The following is a 22,630-nucleotide window of genomic DNA, read 5'->3' on the forward strand; positions in this document are numbered from 1 at the left end:
TTTGTAGAACAGCGCCCTCTTGTGTTCGATTGCTGAAGTTCAGTTCAGTATTGAAGCATACAAACATGTATTGGACCAAGACTTATACTTAAAGGCACTGGACACTATTGGTGCTTGGTGTATCTCAACATATGCACAAAATAACAAACCTGTGAAAATTTGAACTCAATTGGTCTTCGTAGTTGCGAGGTAATAATGGAAGAAAAAAAACTCTTGTCACACGAAGTTGTGTGCTTTCAGATGCTTGATGCTCAAAATGAAATTTGTGAAAAATTACTTCTCTCTCGAAAACTACTTACTTCAGTCTCACAATGTTTTATTCTATCAACAGTTCTCTTTTGCTTGTTACCAAGTAAGTTTTTATGCTAATATTTATTTTGAGTAATTACCAATAGTGTCCACTACCTTTAATGTTTCCGATCTTCAATTTCTGATGTGCAGGGCCTGATTTCATAAAGCTGTGTGAAGTTAGCAAGACATTCGTGCCCCTTGGGTTACGTGTTCGAATAGAAATTTACAATTTCCTCAATAGAGGTGTCCTTTACAAATGGGAAAACGCCTTTTTGTCCTTGCCCTTTCAAGATCATTTTTTTTGAGCCGGATTCATAGACTTGCTAAGTCCTCCTGCGCCAGTCGATGTTGCGCCCTATACCATCAAATAATACAAACGAACTAGCATCACCAACCATCAACCACGACTTACCACAATCTCTGTCACACAGGGCTTGGGCAACTGCCAACAAAATGTTTTTATGTGTGTCTTCTCAATTGTTGAGACCATCCAAAAGACACATGAATTCAAACAATCAATAAAATGACAACTGGGGCGACAAGAGAGACCTTAGGGGAACCATGGGTGAAACAAAAATATGAACTGAATTGAGGACACCTGTCCCAATGACAGCTGCAGATGGGTGGAATAATAATCCCAGTCACAGTGCAAATGTTTCTTTGTGCAGTGTGTGTGCCAAGTTCTTGTAGTTTATGTACACTAGGTGCAGTTAAATTAATTGGATGCTGTTGTTGGTCTGAATGCTGATCTCTTGGGTATACTTGCTTTACACTTACAAAATCTTCTTATGTGAGTATTTTAGGGAGACCTTTAAAGGCAGTGGACACTATTGGTAATTGTCAAAGGCTAGCCTACACAGTTGGTGTATCTCAACATATGCATAAAATAACAAACCTGTGAAAATTTCAGCTCAATCGGTCATCGAACTTTAGTTGTGTGCGTTTAGATGGTTGATTTCGAGACCTCAAGTTCTAAATCTGAGGTCTCGAAATCAAATTTGTGGAAAATTACTTCTTTCTCAAAAACTGAGGCACTTCAGAGGGAGCCATTTTTCACAATGTCTTATACCATCAACCTCTCCCCATTACTCGTCACCAAGAAAGGTTTTATGCTAATAATTATTTTTAGTAATTACCAAAAGTGTCCACTGCCTTTAACATACAACAGAGGGCTACAAATACAATGCTTGGCCACTTGCAACTTGACTTTAAATGTTTTCTCCGCCGTCCCCTGTTTAATGTTAATTGGAGCGCTGACCGCGCAAGGAGTGAGAGCCAACATTGAAACGGGGTCATGGGGAGGGGTCCAACGAAATATGGCTAGGAGTGTAGATTGCTGGCACATTAATCCGGAAGGTTGTTGGTTCAAATCCCACTCTAGTAATTTTTACTTTGTTCAACCCCAAATTGTGTAAATTTTACCCAGTCAGTTGACTTTGCATGGTCTATTATTTGATGTCAGTATTTTTTCTTACTCAATAACGTTCAAACAATTGTTAATGTTCTCTAGAGACTTTTTGGGGGGAGAGGGGGTTACGCACGACATTATTTGATTGGCAATCATTGGTATGACGTCATCTGACGATCAATTCCAATCAGTCTGAACGCCGACGATCACAATAATAGCGAGGTGGTTTCGATAATGGTGAAGTATGATGTGTCGTACAAGAGAAAAGTGACTGAAAAGTTGAGAACAAAAGAGTGGCAAAGACGGTACTAGACAGCAATGTAAAGGGGGTCTTGCAAACAGCAGTGCGAAACTTATCACTATCTCTTGCCCCCTCAATTATATTTTCTGTGCTTGAGGATAGTTTATCCATGTGTTGTTATTACCAAGTCCAGATGGCTTCTTTTTTTGCTTTCCGTCATTTTGCAAAACAACTTTCTTGGTTCTTGGTTTGTTTTCTTTCAATAATGTGTGCAAGAGGTGCTTCAAGCGGAAGTAAGTGTTTCACAGAGTAATTGGTGCTTGTACAACATCACAGCATCAATTTAACTATGTCGCCTTCTTATATACCAAGGGACCTCTGGAATAATGAGTCGATCTTTTTTCAAATCCAGGGCTCAAACTTTACTCTGGATGGCAGGCTTGAGGCCAGTGGTGTTGGCCTTGGGGCAGTTAACTCAAAACCTGACAAGTCTAGCAATCTTTTGTTGCTGTTGTTTTTTAATTTACAAAACAAATATGTTCATGCAATTTACATCAAACATTACAAGGCTAAAAGCCACTCCTGTAAGAAGTTTAGGATAAAAATAACTCAAAAGAGCTGAAGGTAGGAATTTGTATTCTCAAACAATCTAGATTGTTGGATGGAGGGAAACTTGCACCAGGCAAGGAGTTCCAATGATACTGGTGCTCCTGTGAGACTTCTGCTGTTGACGATACAGCCTCCATTTGAGCGGCCAGTATTGGGCCCTTTTCGGGTAGTAGAAAAGCAGCAGTCGCGACTAGACAGACATTAGTTGCCCAAATGCTTAACAGCAATTCTAAATTCTGTTTTGTTAATTTTGACTCTTCTCAAAACCAATTCAATAAGCGCTAATTGCGTGTTAGATTTAAGTTTTGTCTGGTATTAACTGGAGGTTGCTATGCAAGGCTTGCCCCAAACCATCAAATGTAAGCGGTAACTTGTAACTATAAGTATACGCAAGTCATTGTACTTGAAGACTAAATTCAAATCTTACTCGCAAAAACCTTTTTCGACTATGGTGAACAGTCCCCTTTAAGGAAGCTTGAACCGTAAACAAGTTGAGTACAGGAATTGGCTCATTACTGGACCAGTTTACAGGGGGAGCCCCATCTTTAGGGAGGGTCACTGGCTTATGACGCTCATGTCTAGTCCCATTAGATACACTGGTTAATACCTCAGGATAGTTAGCATCGTCAAAGAGTTTTCAATCTCTCTCGCTCTCGGCCAATCATGACCGGCTTTCCTGGCAAACTTTTGTTTTTACTACCGAACTTGTCCATGGGTCATCTATCATTGCATGTCTGCTCCCATTAGGCTGACTGGGTAACGCGCGACAGTAGGTCAGGGTGGATTTGTTGTGTCTGATTTTTCTTTGGAAAGCCAGTCGTGCTCGACGCTTGTACATGTTCATCTTTTGGTTTTTGCATCCGATGTTTTGGGTCGTCTGTCATTCTGCGTCTGTGTAGAATTGCTGGATAGTACAACAACAGGTTGGTGTAGATTGTTTTATTCGCTACATGTGCGTGTGGTTTGGGAAACCTTGTTTTTCGTTTATGCGGCAAACTTTTTCTGTTTGTTGTTCTGAGTCATTGAGTTTATGCGCTCTTGTTGTTTACAAAGGATGTTTGGTGAATGCTATAATATTGTGTTGAGTCCAACCATTTTTCCTCCATGGTAAGAGAGGTTGGTCATTCTCATTTTGTGAATGATGGCACTTCCATCAGATCAATGTGTGAAAGTTTTGAAGGGGCACCAAGACGAGGGGAACAGGTGCCTTGCTCTCCCGCTCAATGGTGTTATTATTTTAGATTTTTTTGTTGAGTATTCTTTTCTCATTTTAAGATTCCTTTGAGTCGCAGTGGTTTGATTCACTCATTGGCCATTTCAGAATTGTTGCAGAATAGTCTCCTGTAAATTTTTGCTTTAAAGACATTGGACGCTATTGGTAATTGTCAAACTACTTCCCACTTGGTGTATCTGAACTTGTGCATAAAATAACGAACTTGTAAATAATTGAGCTCAATTGTTCGTTGAAGTTGCTAGATATAAATGAAATAAAAAAACACCCTTGTCACACAAAGTTGTGTGCTTTCAGATGCTTGATTGCGAGACCTCAAATTCTAAATCTGAGGTCTCAAAATCAAATTTGTGGAAAATTACTTCATTCTCGAAAACTACGTTACTTCAGAGGGAGCCGTTTCTCACAATGTTTTATATTATCAACAGCTCTCCATCACTCGTTGCCAAGTAAGTTTTCATGCTAAAAATTGATTTGAGTAATTACCAATAGTGTCCACTGTCTTTAAAGCAAAGAAACTGTAAGCATAATGCAACTAGGCTCAGGATTGTAGATCTAACTAGTACAATTTTCCCTGTCAAAAAAAAAAATTGATTTAACCTTAAAGACTGCATAATAGTTTTATACAGACAACAATAGCCAGTCTGGGGAAGTTTCAGTTGAATTGTTTCATTGTAACACTCAAATTGTGACGTGGATCAGCGGCCACTGATCCATATATTATTGGAATGTCTGAAATAAATCTGCAAGTTCAGTATCTGCATCGTCAGGCTCTGTGCATGGTAAATAGACCATTTTAATGAGATTTTGGGATATAGAAAGTTTCCATCAAAGTTCCTGAGTTTGAGCAATTGTCATGGCCGAGTGGTCTACTGCACCGGACTCCTGTTCTGGTGGCTAAATGTCAGCTTGTGGTTTGGGTACAAATCCGATCATGTGAGAGGGTCAAGGCTCAACCCTTCTTCATTTTCCACCTCTAGGACTCTCAAAATGCAGAACTTAAACAGTCAGTCAGTGCTTTATCTTTTTGTATAAACTTAAGAAGATATTGATTGATTGACTTAATTTATCTCTTTTATTTTAATACACCCATATTTTGTTTAGTTTTTATTTATCTATTGCCTAGTCTCACTCAGTCATAATGTCAGTGTCCCTTTTGTTTGTTTGTGTCTTTATTTGTTTATTTTGTCTTTGTATTAGGGAACGGGAACAAAAAGCATTTGCTTCATCTGAAATGAAATGAAGGGCCTATATTTACGTTTGAAAATCACTCTTAAAATTAATGGCAATAAAAAGTTACTTGGTTAGAAGAATAGCAGCTTGTTATATTAATAAAAAGTAATATAAGAATCATTAGGTCTCTCAGATTTTGTATTGCAGTTATAGATTTTTTCTAACTGGGTGGACAAAGTCGCTCTCAAAACGCAGCAAGTGAAATTTTCACAGGTTAGTTTTGTTGTATATTTATAAAGGATTAAAACAATCAAACAGTTCCAGACCAAAGCTATACTTTTTCTTAAATGTATGTAACTGTAAGTAAGTCAAGTTTACAAAGATTAAAGGCAGTGGACACTATTGGTAATTGTCAAAGACTAGCCTTCACAGTTTGTGTATTTAACATATGCATAAAATAACAAACCTGTGAAAACTCGAGCTCAATCGGTCATCAAACTTGCGAGATAAATATGAAAGAAAAACACCCTTGTCACACGAAGTTGTGTGCGTTTAGATGGTTGATTTCGAGACCTCAAGTTCTAAATCTGAGGTCTCGAAATCAAAACTCATGGAAAATTACGTCTTTCTCGAAAAACTATGGCACTTCAGAGGGAGCCGTTTCTCACAATGTTTTATACTACCAACCTCTCCCCATTACTCGTTACCAAGTAAGGTTTTATGCTAATAAATATTTGAGTAATTATCAATAGTGTCCACTGCCTTTAAAAGGAACAGCAGAACTGTAATCCCTAGCTGTATTCTTTATACAGCTGTAGCAACCCACAAGGAAGTTGTCCATGTTTTGGTAATTCTGGTGATAATTTCTGTAGCCTTGATCTTCAGAACAACAAAAGACAAATCCATACTAAGTGGAGCAATATATCACCCAATAAGTTAGTTATGGAAAAGTGTGACCATAACCACAGGAAAGATAAGCTATTAACACCAAATAAAATTTGTGGGTGGGCCCCCCCCCCCCCCTTGTAGGAAGTACAGACTCTACAACTGGGCATTTCCGTTTTGCGGTATCATATTACTCAGTGAAACCACAACGCTGACCACAATATGGCTTGGGTTAAGGGTGTGTTTATTGATTGGATTTGCAATGTTATATCAGAGACCATGGTAACCTACTGTGCAACATTAACAAGGCCATTTGCAGGCACCATGGGATCCCAATGTCCCTTGAAATGGTTCGGCCGCAGGCAAAGTGCTAGCTAATAACTCCAACCCCCCCCCCCCCCAAAAAAAAAAAAAAAAAAATCACCGAGTTGGCAGGCTTGTCCCCTCACTTGTTCTACCTCCATGTTAATGTATCTTAACAATACATGCATAAATTGTCAAACCTGTGAAAATGTGGGCTCAATTGGTTGTCAAAGTTTCAAGAGAGTAATCTGCATAAAAAGAAACATTCTTGTTGCATAGAATTGTCTGCTTTCAGATGCCTGAAAGTAGGATACATTTTTAAAGGATTTTTAAGAATCAAATGGTACACTTTGCCTGTAAACTAACCTGAAGGAGAAGAACAAAGTCTTGTGTGCACAAAAAACATACTTGAATGCAATTTAAAGGCTAAAAATAAACCTTAAGTTTTAATGAAATAGGGAGACATCAGTGATTTTGAATTTATGTTTTAAAAAGAAACAGAGTAATATTTGCTGCAATTGACAGGGAAAATATTATAATTGGAGATGTTCAATGATCCGAATCTGACTGGTTCCCTTTCAGCTTTGCTTTATATATGAGGTAATAAATAACTCCTTTTATTTTACCTGTCAACTGACACTTTTCTACCTTGACCGAAAACCTTCAAATATTTCCAACCATAGAAAAGTTTACATGCTGCCCATGTATTGCGTGTGAATAATGCAGGATATGTGCAAGGTAAAATTATATAATTTGTCAAGTTGTGAGTTTCTGTGTTCATAGAGCTTTTGAGAGCGACTCTATACTAAGGTCGGAACGTGTTAGCCACAGGTTAGTTTGTAGGTAAGCGATTGGTTTACAAATGGTTTTCAAGCAGTTTGTAAACGCAGTGTTTGTATTTAAGTGATTGTATGTAGTGATTTGGTTTTTTCGGATTGTTTAGAGATTTGCAGTTGTGGCTGCTTATACCATACCCTGGAAGCTTAGCCACTAGAGTAACATTTCATAGAGTGGTTTAAGCAGAAAAGATTGCTTAACAATTTGCTGCTAAGCAGAATTGAGCAGGATACCAATCACAAACTGTGTATACATTCAGTTTGGCTGGTAACCTTTTTCTAATTAAACAGTGACATTTTGTTGTGCTTAGGTTATTTGTGCTTCTGCAACTCTATGATGTAATTTCATATTATGAATATTATTATTATTCACTGGTTTATTATTGGTTGATTTTTAATTTTGGTTTTTACCCATACACCGATGTATGTTAGCACTGTATACTCAGTACTTTCCCGAGTCCTGTGAAAAAAATATCACAGGCATGTTACTCGGGTGGGATTCGAACCCACGAACCTTGCAATTCTAGAGCAGTGTCTTACCAACTAGACTATTGAGGTTGCCCAGTAGCTAGAGGCAGTTCGAATCCTATGTTTTGGCAGCGGGTACTGCAACGATATTAAGAGATTGTTGATTTTTTTTCACGGTTACAACTTGTTGTCAGAGGAAAGGTTGCATTGGTCTGTATATCAAATTACTTGATTTTAAGATGGTTAAAAAAAAAGGCTAATCCAAGGCAAAACAACAACATTTAAAAATGATTACAATCAAATCAGTTTTAGTTAAGGCTGAATGCTTAGAAAAATACACCGGTTTAAAATGCACTGCTAAAAATGTTATTCTTAATAAATTTAAGAAAAAGCCATGTTGTGTCACTCCCTTGAAATTGTTTCTATAAGAATTTTGGAGCAGGATAAAAGAAACATTATCAAAGATAAGTTTTTTTCTTATTTCAAGAATACCATTTTTAGCAGTGTGACATTAAACAATTCTGCGGTGCCCAATTTCATGACCTCGCCTACCACCACATTCTGCACTTGCGATGCCCTCTAAAGAATGTGATTCAACGATGGACTGTAAAAGTGTAAGCACAGAATTCCGCAGTAAGCAGAGCCATGAAATTGGACCCAGATTTACCTCCAAACAGATGCTCTTCAAACCAGATGCATGCCGTACACTGACGGACGCGCCTAACATCAAGGCTTCATTACCAAGTTGCACGTGTTAATCAGTTCAAAGACCTGATCATGTTTGCACTTTATTAAGACTGATTCAATCAGTTAGTTTACCGTTAATTGCACGACTGTTTTCATTAAAGTTGGACCATGTGCAAGTGCACAAGTTTATTTGTGTACTCAATTTACCCCGACTTGTTTTGTCTTTGCATTAGAACAAAGAGAGAGTCGACCTGGTGAGGGCACATCACTTCTTGGACAAGACGACGTCTCAACTGCTTGTTTACTCAAGCGATTGATATCCCTGTGTGTGCCGAATTATTAGGAACTATCAAACATGGATTCGCCTGTGAAACAAAACGGAACCACGCAGCCTGATGCAAACGGGGTAGAGCTAATCACATTGGGCCAGGATGCGAATAACAGCAACAACGTGCCAGTTGACGCTGAGGGGATTCCACCCAGTTCGCCCAGTAGGACCCCAGAAGGCGTCAAACCTCCCAACGGGTACGGGGTGCTCCGCAGCGATGAGGAGCAGACTGAGGATGGGACGGATGACGACCTAGAGGAACTTGAAGTGCAATGCGGATGGCGCGGGTTCAGACCGAGGTTCCTGCAGTGTTTTAATAACCCACCCGGCGTGCTTCTCTTCCTTAGCCTGTTCGCCGTCACCCAAGGGATGACCGTCAACGGCTTTGTATACGTGGTAACCACCACACTGGAGCGACGCTTCAACCTCCCCAGTGTACGCAGCGGCTCAATCTCAAGCTCCTACGACTTCTCTGTCATGGTGGTCATCACGTTCGTCACGTACCTCGGCGACCGGTCCCACAAGCCGATGTGGCTGGGGTTCGGCGCATTAATATTCGCCTTCGGATCCTTCTTCTTTACTCTGCCGCATTTCCTGACGCCGTTTTACGATTTCAGTGCATCGGACTTTGAGTTGTGCGAGCTGAACCGCAATCTCACGGACACGTGTACCTCTGAAGAGATGGAAAGTGGACTAGCGAGCTATTTTTGGCTCTTTGTGTTTGCGCAGTTTTTGCATGGACTTGGTGCAGCACCGCTGTACACGCTGGGTGTAACTTATATAGATGAGAATGTACAACCAAAGATGACTTCTTTATATATCGGTAAGAATACATATTCAGTGTTTCACTGCCAACGGCAATAACAGACTGAAGACAGGTCTTTATTGCACATTAACCAAGGTCATTATCACGCATTTGAGATTGGGTCAGCACACTATTATTACCATTAATAAATTCAACAACAACAAAACAACAAAAAAGCATACATCTTTAGCAATTTGGTTTTAGAAGGGTACATAATATCTGACAGTTTCACATACTGAACTATTTGTGCATATATTTTCAAGAACCAGACTATGAGCTCTGAAAAGTTAAAACTACTATGAAAGTACTGAGGTTGGTGTTTGTCATTATGCTTTCTTTCCTGTGTATATCAGCTACATGTTGAATTGATACTTATTTGCGCATTCACTCATACTAACTTGTGGTGTAGGGGGTAGTCGGTATTACAATTAATCTCTTGCCAAAATGTGAAACGAAAAAGGGCACCAAAAGAAAACACCATCAGAACAATGCTTCTTTTCTATTCACAGAGCTTGTTTTTATATGGCGCGTGTTGTTACATTGTGCACACACACAAGACCTGAGTCTTCAACCAATTAGAGTCCATGAACTCTCCAAGGTATTTAATAATTACTGTTGGTTTTCTCATTTTTATTTCACAGGCATATTCAATGCAGCTTCATTACTGGGTCCGGCCATTGGCTACCTGCTTGGTGGGGCATTGCTGTCAGTCTACACTGATTTACAAGTGGATTCTAACAGGTACACATCTTAAGAACTTAAAAAAGTCTGGCTTTTTTATATTAACTTTTAAACTCTGGTCAAAATTCACGTACATACTGCAAAGGTTTCAGTGCATGTTTATACATGGTAGCTGAGCCCAACTTCATAGAGCTACATGCATAAGCTCAAAGAGTAGGAGCACAAAGGAGAGAGGGATTAAAAATCATTTTAATCTGAGAAACGCCTGAGCATAAATTGTTTCTCAAATTGTGTATTCCATTCCCAATTACGTTTTTTGTTTCCACTTGCGGGGACATGTAACTGCTTCAGATTTTCATCAATATCTACTACCAATGGCAATGCTTACTACCTTTTTGAATAAAATTGCAAAGGTTAGTTTAATTGCAAAAATCTACACTTGGCGTTAAATCAACCGAATGGTTTCCAGAAACAAATTTTAACTTTGCCTGAGCTGAAAGACCCTTAAGTTCGGTGGAGATTTCTTTCAAATTCAAGTGAGGGACATCCTCCGAGGAGCATCTCTCTCAGACTTGCAACTGATTGACAGATATACAATGGGAGACTTTCTGGGACGATAGAGGGCAGCAGACTTACCGGGTAAATCCATTGTTCTCAGAATTATGCGCATGTTCAGAACTACGTAAACAATGGAAATTTACCCGGTATGTCTGCTGCCGCCTAGCGTTGGAAAGTCTCCTATTTCACTCTCACTCAGTAAATTACCATCCCACTCCACCAATACATTTTTATGTATGTAAATTGCTCTGACATCCAGTGACTAATTCTAGGCAGATTTGGATTGATCTATGAGGCACTTGTATGCATTTTATTCCTGGCATTATGTTTGTAACAACCCCAATGGGATAAGCACACATGTGCAGAGCATTATGGACACGTTGTAATGGAGTTCAGATTTGGCATTTATTTGTACATTCCTGGGTCTGGAAGTTATCTGCTCTTTTGTTTACTAGTTATATAGACTTGAGAGAAGATGAAAGAAACACGTTTTTTTAACTTTGACTTTTTCTTGTTTCATGACTCTGCTTACCGTAAGCAAAGAATTGGCGCTTATGGAAGCAGGAAATTCTGCATTTACGCCAAGTGTATTTCATGGGTATGGGGGAATTTTTGGCTTGTGTGCTAGGCATTCTACACTTAAAAGGCTAGCGAAAAAATGTTGGCACTTGGTGATAGTAAGCACAGAATTCAGCGTTAAACAGAGTCATGAAATGGGCCCTGTTTTATTGACACACAGTACGTAATTGAGTTCAGAGTTGGCATGTCTGTGTGTACATTCCAGGTTCACAAAATTATCTGCTCTTTTGTTTACTAGAGTTGGAGCAGAGAAGATGGAGGAAACACTTTTTTTTAACTTTGCCTTTTTTCTTGTGTACTGTGTATTATTGACACACAGTCGTAATGGAGTTCAGAGTTGGTATGTCTGTGTATACATTCCATGTTCACAAAACTATCTGCTCTTTTGTTACTAGTCCAGACTTGGAGTTAATACGGACAAAAAACTTGTTTTTAACTGACCGTTTTTTTCTCTTCTTGTGTACTGTATTATTGACACACAGTTGTAATCGAGTTCAGACTTGGAATTTGTGTGTACATTCCAGGGCCTGCAAATTATCTGCGCTTTTGTAAATTAGTCAGACTTGGAGTATAGAGAGATTCAGAAGATGGAAGAAACACATTTTTAAACTTTGATTTTTTTTCCCGCAAACTGAGGGCAAAGGGTTTATGACTGTCTGGGCCCAATTTCATAGACTTGCTGGAGCAGAAGTATTTTCAGCTAAGCAAAAATCAGCAGGATACCAGTCACAGCTTGTACATGTATCATGGTATTTTGGCTGGTTACCTTGTTCTGGTAAGCATAAGTTTGTTGTGCTTACTTGTTGTGCTTAAGCAGCTCTATGAAATTGGTTAAGTTGTACAAGGTTGCAGATTAGTGTAAGGCCTGTGCGTGCTGAAAATACTGCTAAGCGAATATCTTTGCTAAGCAAAAAGTGAGTGGGGCACCAGTTACAACAATGTAAACTTTATGGAAATGTTTACTGGTAAACAGTTTCTGTTTATTAGGATTTGTCTGTGCTTAAGCAAGTTTTTATGCATAAAGGCTTCATGAAATTGGGCCCAGGTTTTTGGATTCCTGAAATTGTAGAAGAAAAAAAGCAGAAAATCCCTCACAAAATATAACAATGTTTTCACTTTGTTATGACCACCCATCCTTGCATTATATGGACCACCATACATGTACATAAATGTATGAAATATTTGTAGGCTTGTTGTATGGTGAGTTAATAAGCCATCTGCTAGTTACATTTGAGTAATGTCTGGTACAATGACTTGCTTAACCACTGGCCTGGAATTACATTATTATTATTATTTTTATTGGTTTATTAAAAATCAAACGTAGCAGCCAAAAGGCTGAATTGTGTTTAGGTTTACAATATAAAAATACATTAAAACATCAAAAACCAGCAAATATACAATACGAGATTATAAAAACATGACCTTCCCAGGGGCCATTTTCACAGGGAGCTAAGATTGATCTAAAAAAAAAAAATGGTTTTTCATATTACTATAGTGATTTAAATTGTGACATCACCTTTTGCTGAAATTGCTGAACAATTTTCTGCTAAAGAGCCAAAATTAGAAGGATACCAGCCACAAAAGGTAGTATTTTGGATGGTAACCTTAATCTTGTAAAGTTTGTTGTGCTGAAGTGCACTGCTAAAAATTGTATTCTTGAAATACCCATAACAAATCCAATTTTGAGAAACTGATTGCTCCCTAGAAAATGTTTTTATATTATACGAGTGCTTTTGGGAGTGAAATAAGAAAGGTATTCATGCGATAAAATTTTGTTCTTATTTCAAATATTTAGCAGTGTACTGTTTGTGCTTAAAAAGCAGCTCTTTGAAAATGGACCCTGGACTTTAAAAATGGTCGTAAACTTTACTTCCACCCTGGCCTTTAAATTATAAAAGGAAGGGACTTTTAAGGACAAATTACCTGCCGAGGTTGTGAGGGAAGAGCGATAAAGAAGAGAAAAGACAACTAGCAGTTCCGGGGAGTGATAAACAAAAGGAAATCATCACTTCACTTATAATTATGTTCTTTTGTTTACTTGAGGGACCTTGACAATCGTCATGACACTGAAAAAAATTGACTAAATATTTATTTTGAAACACATCCTGTGAAACAATTGGATCAATAGTTATCAAAGGTTGTTTTATACGCTTTCTCCAAATAGATATTATCAATGCAATCACACCCAACCTTATGGATTGGTTCTAAAGAATTCCCCTAATTTGTACAAACATTTTGATACTTTTTAAAGGCAGTGGACACTATTGGTAATTACTCAAAATAGTTGTTACCTTACTTGGTAACAAGTAATGGGGAGGGGTTGATAGTATGAAACATTGTGAGAAACGGCTTCCTCTGAAGGCGGCTTCCTCTAAAGTGACGTGGTTTTCGAGAAAGAAGTAATTTTCCATGAATTTGATTTCGAGACCTCAAGTTTTGAACTTGATGACTCGAAATCAAGCATCTGAAAGCACACAACTTCGTGTGACAAGGGCAACACTGGACAAGGGTGTTTTTTCTTTCACTCATATCTCGCAACTTCGATGACCAATGGAGCTCAAATTTTCACAGGTTTGTTATTTTGTGCATATGTTGAGATACACCAAGTGACAATTGTCTTTGACGATTACCAATAGTGTCCAGTGTCTTTAAATGATAAAGTACTGTTTTATCAGTTTGTCTGAAGTAAGTACTTGGTATGATAACAATTTTTGTATAAAATCACATGTGAATTTCTTTTTTTACAGCGCTTCCAGAAAATATCTGAGAAATGCAAACACCACTCCGCAGCAAAATTTCAGAAATTGACATATGGAATAATAGTATGCACATTGTTTACGCTTGCTACATCCAGAAAAAAAGGCTTCAGACAAACAATGGATACTAATAGTTATTTAATTGCCTATAATGTTTATACACTTAACACTTGAAGTGCATTTTTGGGTGATAAGTGTGTTACATTGGAGATTGCAAATTTACTTTAAAGTTAGTTCTGGCACTTATCATTTGAAAAACAGATGTTATATCTTAAAAACATCCTTGAGACGTCTAAGTTTCCTACTTTGTAGTTTTAGTCAACACAAAACTTTGTTGATAGAGAAAAGTAGCACTTGTATATCTAATGGATGACTGTTGATATTCTGATTGGACTTTTTAGCGGGTAAACTATCCAAACAAATGGATAGCTTGTCCATTTTAAAGGCAGTGGACACTATTGGTAATTATCAAAGACTAGTCTTTACAGTTGGTGTATCTCAACATATGCATAAAATAACAACCCTGTGAAAATTTGAGCTCAATCGATCGTCAAATTTGCGAAATAATAATAAAAGAAAGAAAAATCTTGTGTCACGAAGTTGTGTGCTTTTTGTTTTTCATGCAGCCTGGGCATTGATCAAGACACCCCATTGTTTAACTGTTTTCTTTTTGCAGCCTAGCAACGATCAAGACAGCCCATTAACTGGGAGTTGTTGGTTCAAATTCCGCTCAATTGTAAAATGTTCTTGTTCAACCTCATCCCCAAGTCAATGAAGTTTGTTTCTCTATTTTTTATCATGCAGCCTTGGTATCGATCCAGACAGCCCGTTGTGGATTGGTGCATGGTGGATAGGTTTCATCATCAGTGGTACATTAGCGTTGTCCATCACTCTACCATTCCTAGCCTTCCCAAAGGCTCTACCAGGTAATAATATTTCAAAGATCTTAATTTTATGATCACATTTTTCTGGTTTTAAAGACACTGGACACCTTTGGTCATTGTCAAAGATCAGTCTTCTCACTTGGTGTATCTCAACATATGCATAAAATAACAAACCTGTGAAAATTTGAGCTCAATCGGTCTTCGAAGTTGCAAGATAATAATGAAAGAAAAAACACCCTTGTCACAAACGAAGTTGTGTGCTTTCAGATGCTTGATTTCGAGACCTCAAATACTAAACCTGAGGTCTCGAAATTAAATTCGTGGAAAATTATCAATCAATCAATCAATCAAACGTAATTTGTATAGCGCCTAAATCAAAAGTTTGCTCAAAGGCGCTGAGGCACAGAAGAAATAACAAGTCATTGATAGTAGGCCTCCTGAAACAAGTGGGCTTTAAGAAGTGCCTTGAATGTGTTGAGTGATGTTGTGTCCCTGATGTGATTGGGGAGTTTATTCCAGAGTTTGGGTCCATATACCGAGAAGGCTCTATCGGCAAAAGTGATGTGACTTGTTCTTGGAACTACAAAGTATGGTGAACAGGAGCTGTTTGACCGAAGGAGTCTCCGTTCAGCACCAACTTGCAGAATGTCTATGATGTAATGAGGGGCTTGTTGATGTAAGGCCTTGAACATGAGAACGATGACCTTGAAGTCGATCCTTTGATGGATTGGGAGCCAGTGTAGTGTGATGAGTTCCGGGGTGATAGAGTCGAACTTGCGTTTCTTTGTGATGAGTCTGGCAGCTGTTCGTTGCACGTTATTTAGCCTCCTTTTGAGTTTTTGGCTGATTCCAATCAGAAGACTGTTGCAATAGTCGAGTTTTGAAGTGACCAAAGTGTGCACTGCAAGCTTGGTTGCGTCGACAGTCAGTAGTCTGCGGGCCCTGCCGATGTTAGTGAGGTAGAAGTTGGCAGTCTTGATGATGCTTGAAACTTGCGCGGACATAGTCATTGCAGGGTCAAACATGACTCCAAGATTTCTGACTGGCTTGGTTTCGACTAAGACATCAACTCCTGCAACTTTAACTGATTGAAGATGAAACTTGGCGAGTTGGGCTCTGAAACCGATCGCTAATACCTCGGTCTTGTCAGCGTTGAGTTTGAGAAAATTAGTTGACATCCAGGCCTGTACCTCAGTTATGCAGTCTTCGACTTTTGATACATTTTGAAGGACTTCAGAAGACTTGACAGGGCAGATAGATGTGTAAATCTGAGTGTCGTCTGCGTACATGTGTAGTTCCAAGCCATGTTTACGAATGATCTGTCCAAGAGGAAGAGTATATATCAAAAACAGCAGGGGGCCAAGGACTAAACCTTGTGGAACACCAGACAGCAGCTCACGAGGTTGCGAAAAATGGTTGTTGATATGGAGACGTTGCGTTCTTCCAGACAGGTATGATGCGAACCACTTCAGTGGAATATCCTGCACTCCCAACAGTTCTTCCATCCGAGCTAGTAACACTTTGTGGTCGATCGTGTCAAAAGCGGCACTGAGGTCAAGCAGAACTAAAATGGTGATACCTTGCTTTTCCATGGTCCACATGATGTCGTTGTGAACCCGAAGGAGTGCTGTTTCGGTGCTGTGAAAGCGCTTGTATGCGGACTGCATGGGCTCATGAAGATTGTGATCACTCATGTAGTTGGTCAGCTGTCTAGCGACAACTCGTTCAAGTACTTTGGATGTGAAGGTCAGGTTGCTGACAGGGCGGTAATTCTTTAGAGTATTGGCATCCAAACTTGGTTTCTTCAGCAACGGTGTGATAACTGCAGATTTAAGACAAGATACATGTAGAACTACACCTGATTTGAGGGATGCGTTCACAATACTACTGATGGTAGGTATAAGAGTGTCCAGAATTACTTCTTTCTCGAAAAACTACTGTACTCCAGAAGGAGCCGTTTCTCACAATGTTTTATACTATCAACCTCTCCCCATTACTCATTACCAAGTAAGGTTTTATGCTGATAATTATATTGAGTAATTACCAATAGTATCCACTGCCTTTAACTGGGATGATCTGGGATGATGTGCTGTGATGATGGCCTATACACAAAATAACAACGCTTTCAAAAGTTTGGCTCAATTGGCCAATTCAAGTGTGTGGTGTGTCCAATCCTAACCCTAACCCCCCCCCCCTACTCTTTGTATGCGACATTTGGATTACAATTTTTTTGAGATCTAATATAAAGATTAATTGAATCAAACTAAATTAAATGTAATGGTTGTGAACATGTTGTTATATTTGGATGGTCGCTTCGCTTAGTACCTGGATAACGGGGTATTCCACGCTGCACATGGCTAACTATCAATCAATACAACAATTATGTTTTGAACATGTCAAGTTACATGTTATTAGTTACTAGCCTTGGCAATGACTGATGGGCTACAGACATTCCACAGACAGTGATATGTCAGTTGCTATTATACACGGTTTTACGAGTCGTAATTTAATTATCGCTACTTTCGGTAAAGAGTCATGTGGAGTCATCATTAGTCTTTTTTTCAAGACCATGCTCTTAGAATGGTAATGTGAAATCGCTGCGTTCCTAGAAGTGTTCCATGTTCTGTTATTGCGGACTTCAATTTCTTGATAAAGTAGTGATTCCTCCCTTTAGGAACATAAGCTTTACTTTGTTAGCAGTAATGGCTGCCCTCTATTGCTTCATGATGGACACAAGTTTAAAAAAAAAGTGCTGGACAAACATGTGCCTAAGTTGAACCATTCGCCGGTCGGTTTCCATAAAGGAGATGACCTGGTCCTAAATTCATAGAGCTGCTTTAAGCTCAGAAAAGCGCTTACACATGTAAACAATTTTAGTTTCTGTGGATGGACATTTACCCTTGCATCCCATGCGTAGGTTCCGCCCACCTGACCCCTGAACATGACACCCCTTCCAAAACATCAGGCTCAGGGCTCTAAGCACAGTAACCCTCTCCAGAGAGAGGATCACAAATTGTTGTTGATGGTTTTCAGGGCCATCTGGCCCTCTTCAAAGATTGCCAACTTCCTTTGGGGACTTGTCTCTTCCCATTTGAATTATTTGGATGTTTAAAGTAGGTTTTTTTTTTAAACATTGCACAGTTTGTAATGTAATGGGGTTCTACCCCAGGATTTGTCAAAACTCTGGGGGGCATTCTGAAGATGTTTGGCCAAATCACACTGAATTGAAACTAGGTTCTCAGAATGTTTCCTAGTTGGTGTTTATCTTGGTTTTAAAAGACCTACTGTGCAACCTGGAGCATCCTTGATGATTTCCTCTTGATGCACTTGTAAAACAACAAATAATTATATAATCAATTTACTCTAAAAAAAATGTCCGTATCGGCATGCAATTCGCTTGTATCAATGTGATTTGATAGCTTGCTGTGCTTAAACCCTGTGTAATATATGTCTACAACAAGTGTCAGGTATTTGTGCATTAAAAAATAACAAGATATTGTGTGTTCAACGTATGATTGATTTTCCCATAAAGACGGCCGACTTGACACTGTGTGACGTCAAGTGGGAGACCTTTAATTTCATCTTTGAGAGGACAAGGCAATTTTCATTTTGTGAATGGCACCTTAATTTTTAAAAACAGTCTTATGGAAATTATTAAATGGTTACCAAGGTAAAGACCAGGAGAGACAAAGAGGCCACAGAGCTTCCATTCGAAAATCATAAAGTCTAACGGGAAACTTTTGAAGGGGCACCAAGGCCATGTCTAGTGGCCGTGGCCTTTTTGGCATCTGGGTAATTCAAGGCCTACCCTGGGTATTTACAAGTTGTTAAATGTCCCCAAGTTTTGTTTTTCTGTTTGGGCCACATGCCGGATGTTGTCGGGATTTTACGGCCAGATCAAAACTGTTGTCCTGCAGATTGTGTATAATTGAGGGGGACAGTGTCCTCAAACAACTCTGTAGTGTAAGCAAACAATTGAAGATTCTCCTTATGTTTGGCCAGGATGCAACAATTGAGGAGTCCTTATTGTTGGTCCCTGGATTGAAATGAGTTTCTAGTCCCTGGATTTCAGCCAGGTCCATCCAAGGAAATGAGTCTCACATGATGAAAGCAACAAGCTGGTTTGTGTTATTGTGTTGTACCCGTTTTGGGGCACCCACTTCCAAAACTGACATTATTTTCTTCATGAGGAAAACAACAACCTGTTTCGTGTGATTGTAAGGTTGTCCCACCACCCACTTTCAAAACAGGCATTTATTCATGAGGAAAACAACAAGCTGGTTTGTGTTTTTGTGTTTTTCCCATTTAGGGTTTGTCCAACCACCCACTTTCAAAACTGACATTTCTTCATGATGAACACAACCAGCTACATTGTGTTACTGTGTTATACCCATTTAGGGTTTTGTCCATCCACCCACTTCCAAAACTGACATTTCTTGATGATAAAAACAACAATCTACTTTGGGTTATTGTGTTAACCCCATTAAGGGGTTTGTCCCACTTCCAAATGTCTTCATCATATTCTCTACACCGCCTTTTAGCCATACGTGGAGCTGCCAACTCTCCTTGATTTTGAAGAAATTTCCCTGAAAATAAACCAAGTCTTTCCATGTATGAAAAAGCTTGTGCTGGCAATGTGTCTCTAAGGCATTGCAACCAAACACTGGTCCCAATTTCATGGCTCTGCTTATCGCTGAATTCTGCGCTTATGATCACCATTCTCCGCCAACTATGCAGGCACCGTTTTTTCTGCGCTAGCTCTGTAAGCGTAGAGTGCTTAGTTATGTAGAGGATGCAATGTGCACAAGGAAGAGCTCCCTGCAAACTTGTGAAATATGCTTAAAATAATGTTTGAATTCCCTGCTTTCATATTAAGCACTGGTTCCACAGCCATGCAAGGGCCCAATTTCATAGAGCTGAAGCACAAAAAGTAGTTAAGCACAACAAAATAGTGCTTACCAGAGTACAGTTGCCAGCCAAACTACCATGTCACTTACACAATCTGTGCTGGTTTCCTGCTCAAACCAGCTAAGCAGAAATTTGTTAAGTAATATTTTGTGCCCAAGCAGCTCCATGAAATTGGGCCCAGGTCCCTCACTGCAAGGGTTTAAATAAGTATGAACTTCTCAGTGTTTCCCTGATTGAGATGGATCTAATAATGTCTAATGTCTACACTTCAGACATTCAGACGATCCTCTTGGGAAATTCCACTCTCTGACAACTCAAGGAAATATTTACAAATTACAAAATATTATACTGCTGCCATCACCAAAATGCACTTGAGAGCTGACCTGTAACAGGTTGTATTCATGCATGTTGCATTCACAGAATGGTTTCATCTGTTGGTGGTGAATTCATGGCTCCCTAATGGACCATTTTCATGGCTGAATAGCGCAGATCAATTCCCTCGTCACCAAATGTGCTCAAGAAGAAAAACATTCTCAAGTTTTGGATAAATATTTCTGCACACTTAAGCCTCAAATTAACCCATTATTTGTGCCCTGTGCTTTTGCTGGGGTGCCCTTTGCACTAAGTTCTATTTTAGAAATCTCCTTACTGGAGGGAAATTGCTTTGCCTTTTCAAGAGTGTAGTTCAAGGCCTGCCCACTATAATGGTTGTAGTATTTATTTGATTGTGACTTATTCTGATACTAGCTTGCTTCAAGAATGGCAGACCTTTTTTCTCTGAGGTCATATCTCTATAGCAATGGAGTACTTAAAGGCAGTGGACACTATTGGTAATTACTCAAAATAATCATTGGCATAAAACCTTTCTTGGTGATGAGTAATGGGGAGAGGTTGATGGTATAAAACATTGTGAGAAACGGCTCCCACTGAACTGCATAGTTTTCGAGAAAGAAGTAATTTTCCACGAAATTGATTTCGAGACTTTAGATTTAGAACTTAAGGTCTCGAAATCAACCATCTAAACACACACAACTTCGTGTGACAAGGGTTATTTTTCTTTCATTATTATATCGCAACTTCAATGACCGATTGAGCTCAAATTTTCACAGGTTTGTTATTTTATGCATATGTTGAGATACAGCAAGTGAGAAGACTGGTCTTTGACAATTACCAATAGTGTCCACTGCCTTTAAGCAAACAGTAGTACAAACAAGTTACAATGCAGCTGAGTGCACAACATATTTCTGGACCAATTGGGTCACCTTAATGTATTATTATCAAAGGAAATATGTATTTTTCTTTAATTTATTTCTCTTAAAAAATACTTCCTTGCCTGACAGGCCCCCAGATTTCCAAACTAACTTCAGAGGATGACGCCACTTATCCAAACGGGGAACGAGTTTGTTGATGATGCCCATATACGGGCGATGGTAATCCATAAATGGGCATGTGCCTCTCTCGCCTTCATAACCCGCATCCTAATAGTGATATTATGATTTCATGAACCGGTCTTGTTTTGGTTTTGGTTTTCTCTTTTTTTCTTTTTCTGTGTGCTGTATTGTGCCGGAAAACATGCAAGAAGCTGCTAACGTGGACACGTGCACAACAGCGCTCATCGGTGTAAAGCATCGCACAAGGTCATTCAGACATGTGGAGTAAATGCGGTCCGTGCCTGAATTAGTTGTGCCCACCCAGTCACGGATATTTCCAGCATCTGTTTTTTCAAATTAGTGTTGTTGTTCGGCGTTCGTTGTTGTGTTTGTGGTTCTTGTATGTGTTATTGTTGCACATTTGTAAATACTTGGTACAGTTAATCCATTCTGATTGGTCACCAGAGGTAGTTAAACTACCTCGGACAGTTAATGATAAATGATATAATATAAAGATGGTGATCAAACATGACCTGACCTTATTTAGTCAAAAGAGGGCGCTGTCAGATGATATGAGCACAACCTCAGTAAGAGAAGATTTAAATGTCATTGTCTTATGGGTTAAGTATACAGTGTATTTCGATACTCATATAATTCATATTATTTAAAAGATATTGAAAAACAGAAGACCGCCAGGTTTGTACTTTCTGGCATGAAGTTCAAGCCTTCAGCCATTGGACACTTTCGGTAAACAGTATTGTCCAAAGGCCACACTTCGTGTATCACAACTTATATATAAAATAACAAACCTGTGAAAATTTAGGTCATCGGAGTCAGGAGAAAATAACGGGAAAACCCACCTTTCTTTCCGCACAATTCGCCGTGTCATGACATGTGTATACTATAATCCGTAATTCTCGTTGTCGAGAATTGGTAATTGTTTTAATGTTTTCTCAAAAAGTATAGCATTTCATGGAATAATATTTCAAGAGAAGTCTTTTACCATTACCTTCTTTAAACTCTGTAAGTTATTTGTAAATCTGTGAACTTTTTTTTTTTGTTCTGTTCCAAAAGTGTATAATGGCTTTAACTCAGTATAGAGTGTGGATGATGAACGCTGGAATACTGTGCTAAATGCACCCTTCAACCAAACTGATACTGGTGTGTGCATTCAGTTAAATGTCTGAAATTCTCTCTCAACAACAGGTCAGAAGAAGCTTGCCAAGCTACGGATCTCTGAATGCCATGGAGGTCAAGAGTTTGCGGCACGGACAGGATTCGGGAACAGCCTGAAGGATTTCCCGAGAGCTGTCTTGGTTCTGCTCAAGAACTTTCCCTTCGTCTTCATCTCGGCCTCTGCCTGTACAGAGTGGTTTATCCTGTCCGGTTTTGCCGTCTTTGCTCCCAAGTTCCTCGAGTCGCAGTTTAATTTGTCCTCAGGATGGGCGTCTATTGTTGTTGGTAAGGTTTCAGGGTGTGATATTTAGTGTTCTTTCCTTTTCAGTATTCTGTTGCCTAAATGCTTCAAATTTCGTTCGTGAAGAGGAACAGCAGTTTTCTTTATGTCAGGGGCACTTCTATGAGGAAAATTAAAACATTTATTTGAACTTTTTAAGGGCACCAGAGCAA

At 39.1% G+C, this 22,630-nt stretch overlaps 1 protein-coding gene across 2 annotated transcripts in view; it reads left to right on the plus strand.

Moving 5' to 3' along the window:
• LOC117300682 (solute carrier organic anion transporter family member 4A1-like) overlaps positions 1-22,630 on the plus strand; it is a 56,467-nt gene that overhangs the window by 26,941 nt on the left and 6,896 nt on the right. For both annotated transcript variants that reach the window (XM_033784408.1, XM_033784409.1), the window contains 4 exons: positions 8,366-9,283; positions 9,907-10,006; positions 14,644-14,765; positions 22,208-22,462. In XM_033784408.1, coding sequence (XP_033640299.1) covers positions 8,488-9,283; positions 9,907-10,006; positions 14,644-14,765; positions 22,208-22,462 — 1,273 coding nt within the window. In that variant the 5' untranslated portion in view covers positions 8,366-8,487. The remainder of the gene's footprint in view (positions 1-8,365; positions 9,284-9,906; positions 10,007-14,643; positions 14,766-22,207; positions 22,463-22,630) is intronic.

This window comes from Asterias rubens, chromosome 16 (genome assembly GCF_902459465.1).
Source record: "Asterias rubens chromosome 16, eAstRub1.3, whole genome shotgun sequence".
Taxonomy (NCBI): Eukaryota; Metazoa; Echinodermata; class Asteroidea; order Forcipulatida; family Asteriidae; genus Asterias; species Asterias rubens.